This window comes from Phascolarctos cinereus, unplaced genomic scaffold (genome assembly GCF_003287225.1).
Source record: "Phascolarctos cinereus isolate Bilbo 61053 unplaced genomic scaffold, phaCin_HiC Scaffold_5;HRSCAF=322, whole genome shotgun sequence".
In the NCBI taxonomy this organism is placed as follows: domain Eukaryota; kingdom Metazoa; phylum Chordata; class Mammalia; order Diprotodontia; family Phascolarctidae; genus Phascolarctos; species Phascolarctos cinereus.
In genome coordinates, this window is record NW_027555958.1 from 339,791,710 (window position 1) to 339,806,025 (window position 14,316).

General features: G+C 38.6%; 1 protein-coding gene across 1 annotated transcript in view; it reads left to right on the forward strand.

Moving 5' to 3' along the window:
- The window catches only part of MTR (5-methyltetrahydrofolate-homocysteine methyltransferase), a 135,548-nt gene that overhangs the window by 100,478 nt on the left and 20,754 nt on the right, over positions 1-14,316 (forward strand). The window contains 1 exon segment of the mRNA XM_021000424.2: positions 6,222-6,303. Within this exon segment, the coding sequence (XP_020856083.1) occupies positions 6,222-6,303 (82 nt within the window).

Consider the following 14,316-nt stretch of genomic DNA (forward strand, 5'->3'; position numbering starts at 1 on the left):
ATGGGGTCAGTGCAAGATATGGTGGGCATATAAAGAAGCAGTAGGAGCTAATGCTAGAAATATGGGGTCTATCCCCATCTTTTAAGAGTTTGAATAACATGCTAAGTAGTTTGTATTTTGTTCTGTAAGCATTAGGAAGTGGCTCAAGGATTTTGAGTGGGAATTGAATTGGATCTTGTGCTTGAGGAAGATTAACCTGGCAGTAGTGCATAGGATAGAATGGAGAGGGCAGATAGAGACTACAGACAGAGTAATTAGTTAAGAGGGCTATTGTAGTAGTCCATGTAATGGGTTATGAAGCCTGAGCTAGGATTGTGATTGTTGTGACAGGAACAGAAGGCCACATGCTAGAGAATGTTTTGGGAAAGAGCAGACGGGCGGCAGCAGATTGGTTACAAGGGACAGTACTTGTCTCATTCACAGAAACAGGAAAGTCAGGAGGAGTGAAATTAGGGATGAGGAAAGTTGGTGATGGTTTGGTTCTGCACAGTTCGAGTTACCAGTGGGCCATCCAAGTGGAGATGCCCTTTCTCTGGTATTTGGCAGTAGCAGGATGGGACTTGGGATAAAGGTTATGGGAACAGTCTACATAGACTTGTTGGTTGAATGGATGACATCACCAGCACAAGAGTGTATACAAAGACAGAAGAAAAGAGGACTGGCTTGGGGAGGTTGGGGGGAGGGATACTCACACTGAGGAGGTGGTAGGAGATGGAAATTAAACAAAGTAGTAGATGAGCTAGAGTTAGGAAACGGGATTGCTCATAGAAGTAGTAGTAGAGCCAGGAGAATAGTGTCATGGATGCCAAAAGAGGCGAGAGTAACACAGAAGTTGTCAACAATGAATCATGATCACAGTAAGTCCTAGAATGATAACGATGTTCAGTAGAGGTGGTTCTGTGTGAATGATGCCTAACTATTTATCTGTGGGTTTTCTCTCTATTTTTTTGTGGTACACACAATTCTTTGTAACAGCAAACAAGGCAGTCAGAGCTAGAGTGATATATCCCTTTTCATCTCATCACTTGTTTGGTGTTTCATACATAAAAAGATAATATGACCCCTGTTTTGTAGTGATTTCCACTTTTTCTGTTACAAATGTCATGATATATTAAAACCACTGTAATCTGAATACATTATTTTACTTAAAAAAATTTTTTTTAAATTCTGAACTTAAAACACCAAGAAAATGAACATTTTCATATGCAAAGTATACAAAAAAAGAGGATTATGTGGAAAAATGTGAATCTCTGTTAATGCACAGCTTTTTTTCAAAGATGCTGATCTATATATCCTTTGGTTTTCTTTTGGGCATTAAAGAAAAAGTTTCAAGGACTCTATTCTTTCTTTTCTTCATTTTTGAGCAATATTATTGATAATGCCTGGCTCACTGCCAAATTCTCCCTCTCCCCAATGAAAAAAAAGAAAAACACAATCCTTCTAACAAATAAGCATAGTCAAGCAAAATAAATCTACATATTTGCTAGGTTCAAAAATGTATGTCTTGTTACGCATGGTGGTGAATGCTTATAATTCCTGTTCCTGGGGGAGGCTGAGGCTAGTGGAGGGCTTGAGTTCAGGAGTTCTTAACTGCAATAAGACTAAAGCCAGTTGAGTGTTTGCATTAAGTTCAGTACCAGTATGGTGAACTCTGGGAGTGGTGGACTGCCAGGCTGCCTAAGGAAAGGCAAACTGGCCCAGGTCAGAAAAACAGTAGATTAAAGCTTCTGTGTCAATCAGTATTAGTATTGGCCCATGAGTGACTCATACACTTCCATCCTGGATGAGAAAAGGTGATCCAGTGCCTTCTCCAGTGGTGCACCCCCCCCACACCCCAAGTGTATGCCTCATTCTCCATCTTGGGTCTACTACCTGTCTATCAATATGAGGTTAATGTACCTCATCTTCTGTCCTCTGAAGTCCTGATTAGTCATTGCATTAAATAGAGTTCTTAAGTGTTTCAAAGTTGTTTTTCTTTATGATTTGTTCTGTTTCTGCTCACTGACTGCATCAATTCATATAAGTTCTCCTGGGTTTCTCTGAAACTGTCCTTCCAGTTTTATGTCTTATAATTTAGTAATACTCCATAGCATTCTAAATGCCACAATTTGTACAGCCATTCTCCACTCCAGTTACTAGCATCCAGTTTTTTGCTATAACAAGAGTTGTTATAAATATTTTTTGTTCATATTGGTCCTTTTCCTCTTTCTTTGATCTTTTTGGGGTATAAGCCTAATTATGTATCATTGGGTTAAAAGATATGCACAGCTTAATGAATTCAGTCCCATTCTTTCCAGAATGACTTTCCAGTTTACGGGTCCATCAGCAGCACACCAATGGAATGCATCATCTTCATGAGTAATGGGCTTACTACATCTAAACAATTGATTCGTTAGCTGCCATGCTTGAATGATTCAACAGTTTTGAAATGTTATATTTCATTATAGCACTAGGTTGTTTTTTTTTTTTTCCAAGAAGACTCCAGAGTGCAGATTGAGGGTGAGTGATGGAGTCACTTTCCATGGAGATGACCATCCTTTGGTCAGGGAAGATTTTGCTTAACCAGACAATGAACAGTTGGCTTTGTAGCATGAGTCTTTATTGGCTTAATAAGGTTTAACACGAGATTAGCTTTTTAGAGAATTCCTGAGTTACCATCAGAGCTGGAATCATCCCTTTTAAATAACAGTTGTAAAATGAAAACTATAAATATTTAAATAAACAGAAATAATGGAATGTGTCTTAAGGTGTGTTAAATGTAAGTCCTGTTCCACATCATATGCAGCAGTATATGGTGAAAACAGTTCAGAGCTCAAGGTCATATAAACAGCATGAAATAAATCATTGCTTCCACTCATGCCTCTCAGAACAGCACCAAATAAAGCAACCCTTAATAACAAGTTCCAACAGATGAATTTTTTTAAGCCCTCTGAACAGGAAAGACATATTATGGTGTAATGAGGGTTAAGGTGACATTGGTTATTTACAGTCTTTACCTATTGAAAGTTATGGAAATATTAACCACATGAATAAGTCATCCACCAACTGATGATTCACTCCAGAGTGGCAGAGTCTCTTTCTAGGATGTGGTCCTCTCTGAAGCCACTGGGAGGAAATGATTCCATGACCTTTCAGCGTTTCTTCTCACACCCTGCTTCTTTGATTGTGTGTGAGCCTTGACTTTGCGAATCCTCTTTTGCTCAGTGCCTGTTGTCCTTCCTGAAGATGTCAGAAGAATGAAAGACAGTTACTGTGCATCCAGAGCAAATCTCCTCACTGCTCCCTCCCTTTCTCCTTTACCCCCTTTGAAGAGAAAGGATTGCTTGTTCCTGAATGGTCTTGCAATGCAGATAATAACCCATGTTTTGCCAATCAGTTTCGGATCCTAAATTCTAGATCCATTCTGAGGTATAGAAAATGAAGCCTTAGACTGCAGTCTTTGGTCTTTGGAAGCTGATTCTATATTTCACATCATTCCTTTTGGGGTTGAAGGGAGAATTAGTCCTCCTTTTTAAGCATTCAGTGGATGAAATGCCTTACATAGCCCCCTGACACCTCTCATTATGCTCCTTGCAAAACTATTTAAAGCCTTGGTCACAGCCCAGGTCTTAGCTTTTATCCAGTATGTTTAAGCAGGTAATGGCTCTGGAGATCTTGATTTCTCTGCAAGCATACATCTGAAGAAAATAACCAGCTGCCCTTACAGACAGACTTCCAGTGCCCTGAAGCAGTACAATTGAATGAGAACTATAACCCTGAGACATTCTAAATTAGGACATCTATGGGGTTGCCAGGGTAACTGAGATTATTGTGTTGTGGTAGATTCTGGATAGATCTCATTAATAGAAGTAGAAAAAAGAAATGAGAATTAAGGATTGGGGCCCTTATGATGGCATTTAATATGTGAGGCTATCCAGTGGGATAGATCATGTTGAAATTGAAAAATTTAGGATTGAACATGGGTGGAATGATCCTTTAGAGTACTTGACATTTTTCAAAGTGTTTTTTAAAAATCATTGAATATCTCTCTCATTAGCTTGATACTATTAGCTCAAATTGGCAAATGTAGAAAATTAGCAAGCCAAGTTCACAGTGTGTATGTGAGGCAGGACCAGAATTTGAGTATCATTCCTGATTTCCAAGAAGTATGCTTAGTCATCTTGGTATCTGTGAAGGGAAGTGGAGAATCTCTTACAGCTTGTTTGTTTGTTTGTTTTTGGGGGGAGGGGGCTGTTGTTTTGAGTTCCAGAGAGAGAAGTCTTCTAGACTGAATGATCCATGGAAAAAGAAAATTTGGATAAAAAGTCAGTCTTCAGCATCAATCCACCTTCCACCTGGAGAAACCAGGAGGAAATGCCAAATTCAGTTGAGGTCAGTTAGCATTTATTAAGTGCCCTTTGTGGGCCAAGCACTATACCTGAGAATGCAAAGACAAAAGCAACAATAATTGCTGCCTTCAAAGAACGTATATTACCAGTGACTTGAGCATCACAAATATGTTTTACTCCTTTGAGTACAATCCACCCTTCATTAATTTTAAAATTTGGGAGGAAAAATGCCTTGTCTTTTTCTTTTTAATAGAATTCATCATTTCCAGATTGGTAGTCTTGTTGTGGAGCTTGATAGGGTGCAAACACTTAATATTGACTGACACCCTGTTGCGCTCTCCACAATCATTAATTGTATCAAATTGAACTAAAACTTTCCTGCCTCTTTTGAGGCACAGGTAATTTAAACCAAGTTAGGATCATAGTGACATTTCCTTGAGTACTTTCATGCATATGGGATTCTTTAGTAAAATAGACACTTAAAATAAAAATCTATTCAGTAAGCAAAAATACATTTTGTCTCCCTCTCCCTGTTGCCCCTTAAACAAAAAATAAAACCCTAGTAACAAATTTTCAGTAAGGCCAAAAAAAAAATTCCTCCATTGGCTGTGTTCAAAAGTTATAAGTCCCGATCTGCTCCCTGAGTCCCTCACCTCTTGGTCAGGAATGGAGTAGCATACAACTATGATGAGTATTTCTTCTAGCTAGCTGGCTAGCTAGCATTTATGTAGTACCCTACATGTGCCAGGCACCGTGCTAAGCTCTTAACAGATATTATCTTGTGATCTTTACAACAGCCCTGGGTGATGAATGTTATTATTATCCCCATTTTATAGTTGAAGATACTGAGGCAGACAGCAGTAAGTGACTGACTTGCTTAGGGACACACAGCTAGGAAGTATCTGAGGCTAGATTTGAACTGAGGCCTTCCTTGACTTCAAGTCTGGCCCTCTGCCTTTGTCTAAGCAAGAACATGGGCGGAGCCATTCCTTTTAACAAAAAATTTAAAAAGAGAGGAAAAAAAGCAATTCATTTCTCTTTCTGTGCTTTATCACATATTGAAATGTTCATTTTTTTATGTTTAAGGAAATAATGAAAGAGAAAAAATTTTAAACAGCAATTTAGTAAAACCAACCAATCCATCAACTTTATTTGACATAGTATGTGATATTCCACTTCCATAATCCCTGACCTTTGTGAAGGATTTTATTTGTTAAAGAAAACATTAATTTGTCTAAGGTTAATTTGTAGTGTTCAGCAGAAAAGAGTTTTATTTAGCTAGCATTTATATAGTACTTTAAAGTTTATGAAGGACATACTTTGTTTTATCATTTGATCCTGACAACAATCCTGCAATGTACAGGTACTGTGATTCCCATTTCACAGATGAGCAAATTGAGGCTTAGAGAGGTTAAATGACTTGCCTAGGGTTTACAAAGCATCAGAGGTAAGATTCAAACTCAGGTCTTCCTGACTCTAATTTCAACACGTTTATTTACTGTACGACTAGCTTCCCCTTCATGACCAAACATTTCTCTCCTTTCACAAAAGCTTTTTCTGTTATTCCTCTCTGCAAATTTGAAAGGCAGCAGAAGTGATTTTTTTCCCCCTTTACTTTTACTGCTAATACCCTCTATGAGGCCCTCCTACCTTCATAAACTTTATAAGTGCTTAATAAATGGTATTGATTGATTATTAATTAATTTTCCCAATCTGTGAAAAATGGGCAGTCATTCTTAATTTGCTGTTTGTGAAGTTCAATATTTCTAAACATTTTGGAAGTCTTCTCCAGAAGGCCCTATAAAAGAACCTGTTATCCTTAATTGTGGACCTGAGTGATGACGTCTGAACTGTCAGTTCTGATGGATGTGGGTTCCCTCTTCTTCTTTTCAGAACCCACACAGCAGTTAAAATAGCACCAAGGTATAGTGCTCCTGTAATACATGTCCTCGATGCGTCTAAGAGCGTGGTGGTGGTAAGTGTGATTTAAAAATTTTTTTAAAATTTCAAATGTACTCTTAAGAAACTGAATTTTAGATGGATAGATTAAAAAAAAATTTTTTTTCTTCTTTCGGGAACCTTTTTTTTTAGTTTTGTTGCTAACTTTAAAAAAATTATTTGCATATACAAGTATAATGAAAAAAATTTTTCTGGAATCCTTTTTTTGTTTTTTAGTTTTGCTGCTAACTTAAAAAAATTATTGCTATATTTTAATACCTTTATTTCACATTAAGTCCTTGACCCTTCCCACATCTAGTGAGCCATCCCTTATATAGCAAAGTATACAAAAGAAAGGAGAAAAAATTAGTTCGGTAAAACTGACTAAAACAGACCAAATAGGTCTGATAATACGTCTGGGGCTCCACTTCTGTAGTCCCCCACCTCTTCAAAAAAAAAGGAGGAAGGTACATTCTCATATCTTGTTTATTTATTCTTTAAAAGTAAGAGCCTACTCTATATTAGTTAGTCGGTAGACATTTATTAAGTGCTTGCTGTATGCCAGGCCCTGTGCTAAGTATCTCAGATACAGAAAAGTCAAAAGATAGTCCCTACTCTCAAGGAGCTCAGAATCTAATAGGGGAAACAACATGGAAACATCAATGTCCAACCAAGCTAGTGTTATTGTTTAGTTGATTAGTCATGTCTGACTCTTTATGATCCAATCTAGGGTTTTCTTGGCAGAGACACTAGAGTGGTTTGCATCTCCTTCTCCAACTCATTTTACAAATGAAGAATCCTAGGCAAACAGGCTTAAGTGACTTGCCCAGGGTCACACAGCTCGTACATGTCTGAGGCTGGATTTGAACTCAGATCCTCCTGACTTCAGGTCTGGTGCTCTATCTACTGCCCCACATAGCTGCCCTTTGCCTAAACTATATATAGTTTGAATTGGAAATAGCAGAGAGAAGACACTAGAATTAAGTGAGATAGGGAAAACTTGTAGAAGGTGGTATCTTATCTTGAACTTGCAGAAGCCAGGAGGTGGAGATGAAAAGGGAGAGCATTCCAAGTAAGTATGGGAGACAGCCACTGGAAATGCCCAGACATGGGAGATAGAGTGGAAGTCTGAAGCCAATGGTAGCCTTCCTACAGTGACCCGAGGGCTGTAATAATAATAACAGTAATAACTAGCGTTTATATAGCACTTTAAAGTTTTCCAATCACCATATACATATATGTTATCTATTCCTATTAAAATTTAAGCAGTCAGATGTGCTGAATTAGGTATTAGAGGACCGAAGCCAAAAATTAATCATTTCTAGAATGAACACTTAGGTTTGCTAAGTGATTTCCTCTGAACAACGGCATGGTTCAGTATTTATTAACCTCATTTTCCACACTTGGAAACTGAGGTTCAGAGAAATTAAATGTGTGTCTGAGGGAGAATTTTGGAACCCAGGGCCCTTGACTCCCAGATCACCATTCTTTCTTCTATGCCAAGATGCCTTTAATAGGTAGAGAGGACCTTCTTTGCCTTTAGATGCCAGTGACACCAGCATCCACATAGATATTCTCAATTGTCTACAGATGTAAAATCCTTACTTATATGATGTAGCTGCCAGAATCAGAATTTGCAGGAAATGCCGCACTTGGAGACAGGTACATCCTTCACCAAGACAGAGAAGCATTTAGAAAGCCTTCAAAATCTGGGCTCTAATTTGTGATGAGTAAGTAGAGGTGCTTGCATGCCTTTGGGGAGAACCTTCTAAAACAGTCCTTTCATTCATTCATTTTAACAGCCATTAAGTCCCTATTATGTGAGACCTAAGGTGAGGTTTGGCCTTGTGGAGTGGCTTAGACACCTAGCCTTGCAGTCAGGAAGGCCTCTGGACGCAGACTAGTCCTTTGGCCATCCATAAGTCACTTAACGTCTCAGTGCCCCAGCAAACTCTTTTAAGATTGTAGGTAATGCATTGATCAGTTGACAGTTTGCATTGGTGAAGGGAGATGCCACATCTAAACAACAAAGATGTACCAAGTATCATGCCTAATGGGTTTCTTTGTTTTGTAGATTGCGTACTTGTTACAGGCACAAATAATGTATTATTTAAATGACTAATAAGCTGTTTTAATTTTTTTCTTATGTTAGAATTTAACAGATATGGCTGTTTCAATGACCAGAAAAGACAATTGTACGTGAAAGTGAAAGATTTATTTTAGTTTTTTAAAAAATGATAATCCTATTTCCTACTTATCTATGTCTCCTTCTGAACTCCCTTCTCTCTTCCTGTGTTTTTTTAAAATATTTCATTGATAATCTCATTACTATATCACTGTCACTACTCACTAACTCCTCTTCCTCTTCCCTCACAGTGGAATAGAAAGACATTTATTCTGCCTTAATTTGTACCAAGCACTTTGCTGAATGCCAGAGATACAAACAGAAGAGAAAGCTAGTCCCTGCTCTCAAGGAGCTCACTTTGTAATAGGAGGAGACCTCACATATAGCAGGTTTTACCTGCAAGTCAGATGACGAAGCCTGAGAGTCATTAGGGTGCAGTGGCAAGTCAGATGACAGTGCCAGGGGGATGGAAGGGCCACAGGTGCAGTGGTGGGCCCAGTGATCTACCATCTTAGCTGAAGGATTGTAGTTGGTGACTGTGGCTCATCTAAGCAGGGTGAGTAGCTGTGTTCCTAAGCAAAGACTGTTGGGAAGGATATAATGGTCCTAAGGGTACGAGTGAAGGAGGCTACTGGGTTACTTCTGAGGGGGTGGGGTTCAGTGGGGAGCCCATCATTCAGTTGAGATGGTGCATCCAATACCTAGTAGGAACCAGTCAGTGGAGGCTAATGAAGACTCTTTTCATCATTTTTTCCCTCTCTTATCTTTCATCTTTTTATCCAGTGGCTCCTTCCCTGCTGTCTACAAACATGCCAAGTTTTTCCTCATTCTTAAAAAATCTTCACTTGACCTTGTTATGTGCTCAAGCCAGTATTCTATAATCTCTTCTTTTCACAACCACACTCCTAGAGAAAGCCATTTATATTTGCCTCCACTCCCTCATCCCCCTTCTCAATCCCTTGCCATCTGGCTTCTGACTATACCACTTGATTGAAACTTTTCTCTAAAGTTTACCAGTGATCTCTCAGTTGCTAAATCTAGTAGCCCTTTCTCATTCCTCTTGTAATCTTGACCTCTACAACATTTGACACTGTTGACCGTGCATTCTTTCTGGATAAGCTCTCTTCTCCCTGAGTTTTCATGACACTGCTCTCTCCTGACAATCCTGCCTTTTTGACGGTTTCTTCTCACTCACTTTCTTTTGCTAGGTCATCATCCCTGTTCTCCCTAGGCACGGGCATACGCAGGGCTCTAGTCTGGACCCTGTGTTCTCTCTCGATTCTCCTTAGTGACCTTATCTGTCGTTGTTTCAACTTTCGTTTCTGTCAGATTGTGCCCTGATTAAATATCCAGGCCTCACCCCTCACCTGAGCTCCAGATCTGTGCATCTCAGACTCACATATACAAAATATAACATTATTTTTACCCCTAAACCTACCTGTTTTCATTATTTATTATTTCTGTTGAGGGCACCACCATCCTTCTGGACCCTCCTGTTTGCAACTTTAGAGTCATTCTTAACCCTTTATTCTACTTCGCCTCTTACACCCAGTCACTTGCCATGTTGTGCCTTGTAATAATTCAACAAACATATTCAGCAAACATTGATTAAGAGCTTACTTGGTCTATGTGCTAGGCACTGGAGATCCAAAGACAAAAACAAAACAGTCTCTGCCTTTGGGGAACTTCTATTTTACTGGTGCAATACAGCGAGTATACACATAATTATAGTACAAGGAAAATTGAGGAGCCATGACAACTGATAGGAAAAGAGAAGGGTACGAATAGGTTAAGGCTTAAAGGAGGACAGGTTTTTTTTTAATTTAAGGAATAAAACAAGCATTTCCATAACATAGTGTAATAAAAAAGATGATTGCACATAAAACTGCAAATCTGTTATGTACGACTTGCATTTCCTTTTAAATATATAATAAAGCTATCATGTAAATCCTTTTTTTTGTTTCCTCTTTCCTCCACTCCCCCACTTCCACCCCTTGGCTACCATTACACACAAATAGGTATATATATGTATGTGTGTATGTATGCATATGTGTGTGTGTGTGTGTATATATACACACACACATATATATACACACACACATGTATATATATATATGTATATAAATGTAAAATTGTTGTGTACATACTTCTATTTATCATTTGTTTCTCTGGATGCAGATAGTGTCTTTCTTCATATGTCCTTTATAGTTAATTTGGGTATTTATAATAGACAAAATGACTTATTTGCTCAAAGTCATTCTTAAAACATTATTGCTATTATTGTATACACTGTTCTCTTGTTCTGCTCATTTCCTTCTTCATTATTTTGTGCAGGTCTTTCCATGGTTTGTCTAAGATCATTGAGCTCATCATTTCTTACAGCATAGTAGTATGCCATCACAATCATATGCCATAACTTGTTCAGCCATTCTCTGATTGATGGGCATTCCTGCAATTTCCAGTTCTTTGCTACCACAAAGAGAGCTGCTATAAACATTTTAGAACATATAGATTCTTTTCCTTTTTCCCTAATAATCTTTGGAAATAGACCTAGTAGAAGCATTACTGGGTCAAAGGCTATAGGCAGTTTAATAACTCTTTGGGCATAATTCTAGATTGCTCTCCAAAATGACAAATATTATAAGAGGAGATGAGGAGGGAGTGTACCTAGGCGTGATAAAAGACTTACACAAATGCACTGATGTGGGAAGTGGAGTATTGAGGTCAGAGAGTATCAAGTACTTATTTTGAAAACTGTTCCTATCCTTTGGCCACTTATCTGTGGCTTTTGGAGTGTGTGTGTGTGTGTGTGTGTGTGTGTGTGTGTGTGTGTGTCTGTGTGTGTGTAGGTAGTATCAGTAAGATTTCACAGTTGTTCAGATATGGGGGGAGGCCAGATGGAAGGGGGAGAGGCCAGAATAAAGGATAATGACTCTGATGTTAGGGATTTCAGTGATGGGGAGGGTAGAATAGTGATACCCTCAATAGAAATTGGCAAGTGTGAAAGTAAATCATGCCATTTAGGAAAAAAAAGATAATGCATTTGTTTGGGTACACTAAGTTTGAGGTGCATCCGGGAGGAAACATCCAATAGGCAATTGCCGATGTGTGATTGGAAGTGAGAGAGGTGAGAGCTGTTTATATAGATTTGGGAGATATTGGAGTTATATATAAATATATATATAAAATATTGTACTGATGAAACCACCAAGAGAGATGGGGTATAGACAGAACAGAGGAGGGCCCAGGATAGAGCTTTGGGAAACACTTCAGTTAAGATGATAGAAGAGATGGGTCATAATAAAGCAAAGCATATTGAGACAGAGCAATCAGATTGAACAGGGTCGAAGAAGAGAAGAAAGTGTCTGAGATGAAAGAGTGGTCATCAGTAGTACAAGCTGCAGAGGCTGCAGAGGATATGGACTGAGAAAGACCCAGTGGATTTACAGGAACATAAACCTAGCGAGCATAGCTTCAGTTGTGTTTTAGGGCAGGAAGCCAGGTTGAGAAGTAAGTGGGTGGTTGAGAAGTGGAGGCAGTAAACGTAGATAATTCTTGCCAGGAGTTTGGCAGTGAAAGGGAGGAAAGAGGCAGGTTAATAGCTTGAGGGGATGGCAGGGTCAAGTGAGGGTTTTTTTTTTTTTTAAGGAAGGTTCTGGGCAATAGGGAAAAGAGACTGGAGGCAGAATGAAGATGACGGTGATTGATGTCGAAAGTTTCTGAAGGAGGAAAGAGTGGATAGAATTAAGAGCCCAGGTAAAGTTGGCTCTGGCAAGGGATAAGACTAAGGTAGGGTGGTTGAAGATGTAGAAGGAGTCTGAAATAGGGGGTGGAGGAAGAAACAAGGGACCAGATGGTGAGTGTCAATGGCTTCTATTTTCTCAGTACAGTAGGAGGCAAGAACATCTGAAGGGGAGGGGGCTGCTTGAGAGAAGGGAAGCTCTGGATCAACTGCTGAGGGGTAGGGGAAAAGAGACAATCAATTATAATACTATCTCATTTGATTCTCACAACAACCCTTTGAGTTAGGTGCTTTTGTCATCCCCATTTTACAGCTGCAGCAACTGAAGCAGAGAGAGATTAAGTGATTTGCTCAGGGTCTTACACCTAGTAAGTATCTGAGGCAGAATTCAAGCTTAGTTCTTCCTGACACTGAGTCCAGCTTTCTGTCCAGTATGTCATACATGAATCAGTGAGATCCCAATTGAGAATTAGTTATACAGATCTGTAGTTAGTCCAGTCATCACAGTGTTGTGACTTCCTTTAGGAAAAGAGTGGCTATTCTTATCCCCAGCACCTAGCACAGTGCCTTGATAAGTGCTTGCTAAACTAATTTGAGGAGGTGAAAGTCAACATATTTTGGTTCTTGTAGAGGTCCTTCCATTCCAACGGTCTAGACCATTTAGGCAGCCATTATGGCTTAGGATGAGTTGTGAGTAGTAGCTAGTTAATTGCATACTTGATAAGTTGGGCTTTAAAAAAATTTTTTTGGGGGAAGGAAGTCATCTGAACCTATGCAGATGGGCCACTGTTATGCAACTTGAGACTTAAAAAGTTACCTTGGAAGTTAGGAAGTTTAAGTGAATTACCCAGAGTAACACAGCTAGTATATGTCAGAGATGGGCTTGCACCCACTGTACCATTTTGTGGTATAAATCCCCCCCCCTTTTTTTATAGCAATCCAAATAGAAGTCATATAGTGGATCCTTTGGGCTGATGACACATTATGGGAATATGACATTCCAGAGATTATTTACCCTTTTAAATTGGTGAAGTAGAAATGAACATTAGCTCTGTGAAACCAAGACAGTTGTTTCTGTTTCATCTGCCTGTCTAAATAATAATAGGATATGGATGAACTCGGGGGATTTAAGCAAAAACTAAATGACTTGCGTGTCTTTAAATGCTGAGTATTCACAGTACTGTAGGGTGTACAGTGAATATCTAGGAAATCCAACCCTGGTGTCTCAAAATTTATAATCTATTGTAATATGAAAATGGTTAAAAAATATCTTTTATGAATAAGTATAGGCAAGTCAATGATGTGTCTTTGTGGCGATGATTTTACAATACCTTTTGTAAGTAAATATAGGAAATTTAGTGGTGAATGTCTTCATTGTGTTCCCAGGTTTTGTGAAGAAAGGTTTTGAGGTGACTTTAAATAAAGATAGAGAGATAGTGGTCTGATTTGAGATGGGTTATGATCTTCCTTTCTGATAATACTTCTTAGCAATGAGAACTTTTTTTAACAAATTCGGTTGGGTTGTTGCAAGAAAGATTCAGAAAAATATTTCCTTTTCATGGAATCAGAATATTAGTGTTAGAAGAGAACTTAGATGTAATCTACTCCAGAGATTCTTAATCTGAGATCCTTGAACTTGCTTTATTTTATTTTTTAAATAACTTTCAACATAACTGGTTTCCTTAGTAATTGCTATGTATTTTATTTTATGCACTTAAAAACATTATTCTGAGAAGGGGTCCATAGGTTTTGCTAGTCTGCCAGAGGGGTCTACGACACACAAAACATCGAAGAACCCCTGATCTCACTCATTCTCATTTTACAGATGAGGAAACTGAGAACCTTTCATTTGCTTATCTGAGATCCCATTTGGAGGCTGCCAATATATGACTAGCCACATTTTTTCCATTTCAGATTTGGTTCTGTGATTTTTTTTTTTTTAACTCTGCCAACTTGATAATAACAGCCACAAATTATTTTTTTCTGGTGACAGTTTTAATGAGCTTATCATTTGAGTGGTCTTTAGTCTCTGGGTCAGTACCAAAGTTTTCTTTACTCTCTCCCTGTACCCTACCCCTACCCTCCTGATGCTGGCTAGGGGGAAGAAACCATTTCAGTATTTTGGGGAAACTGTATAGCAAACTTGGTTTGAAGTTCAGGCTGTGAACTGTGTTTTTCTTGGT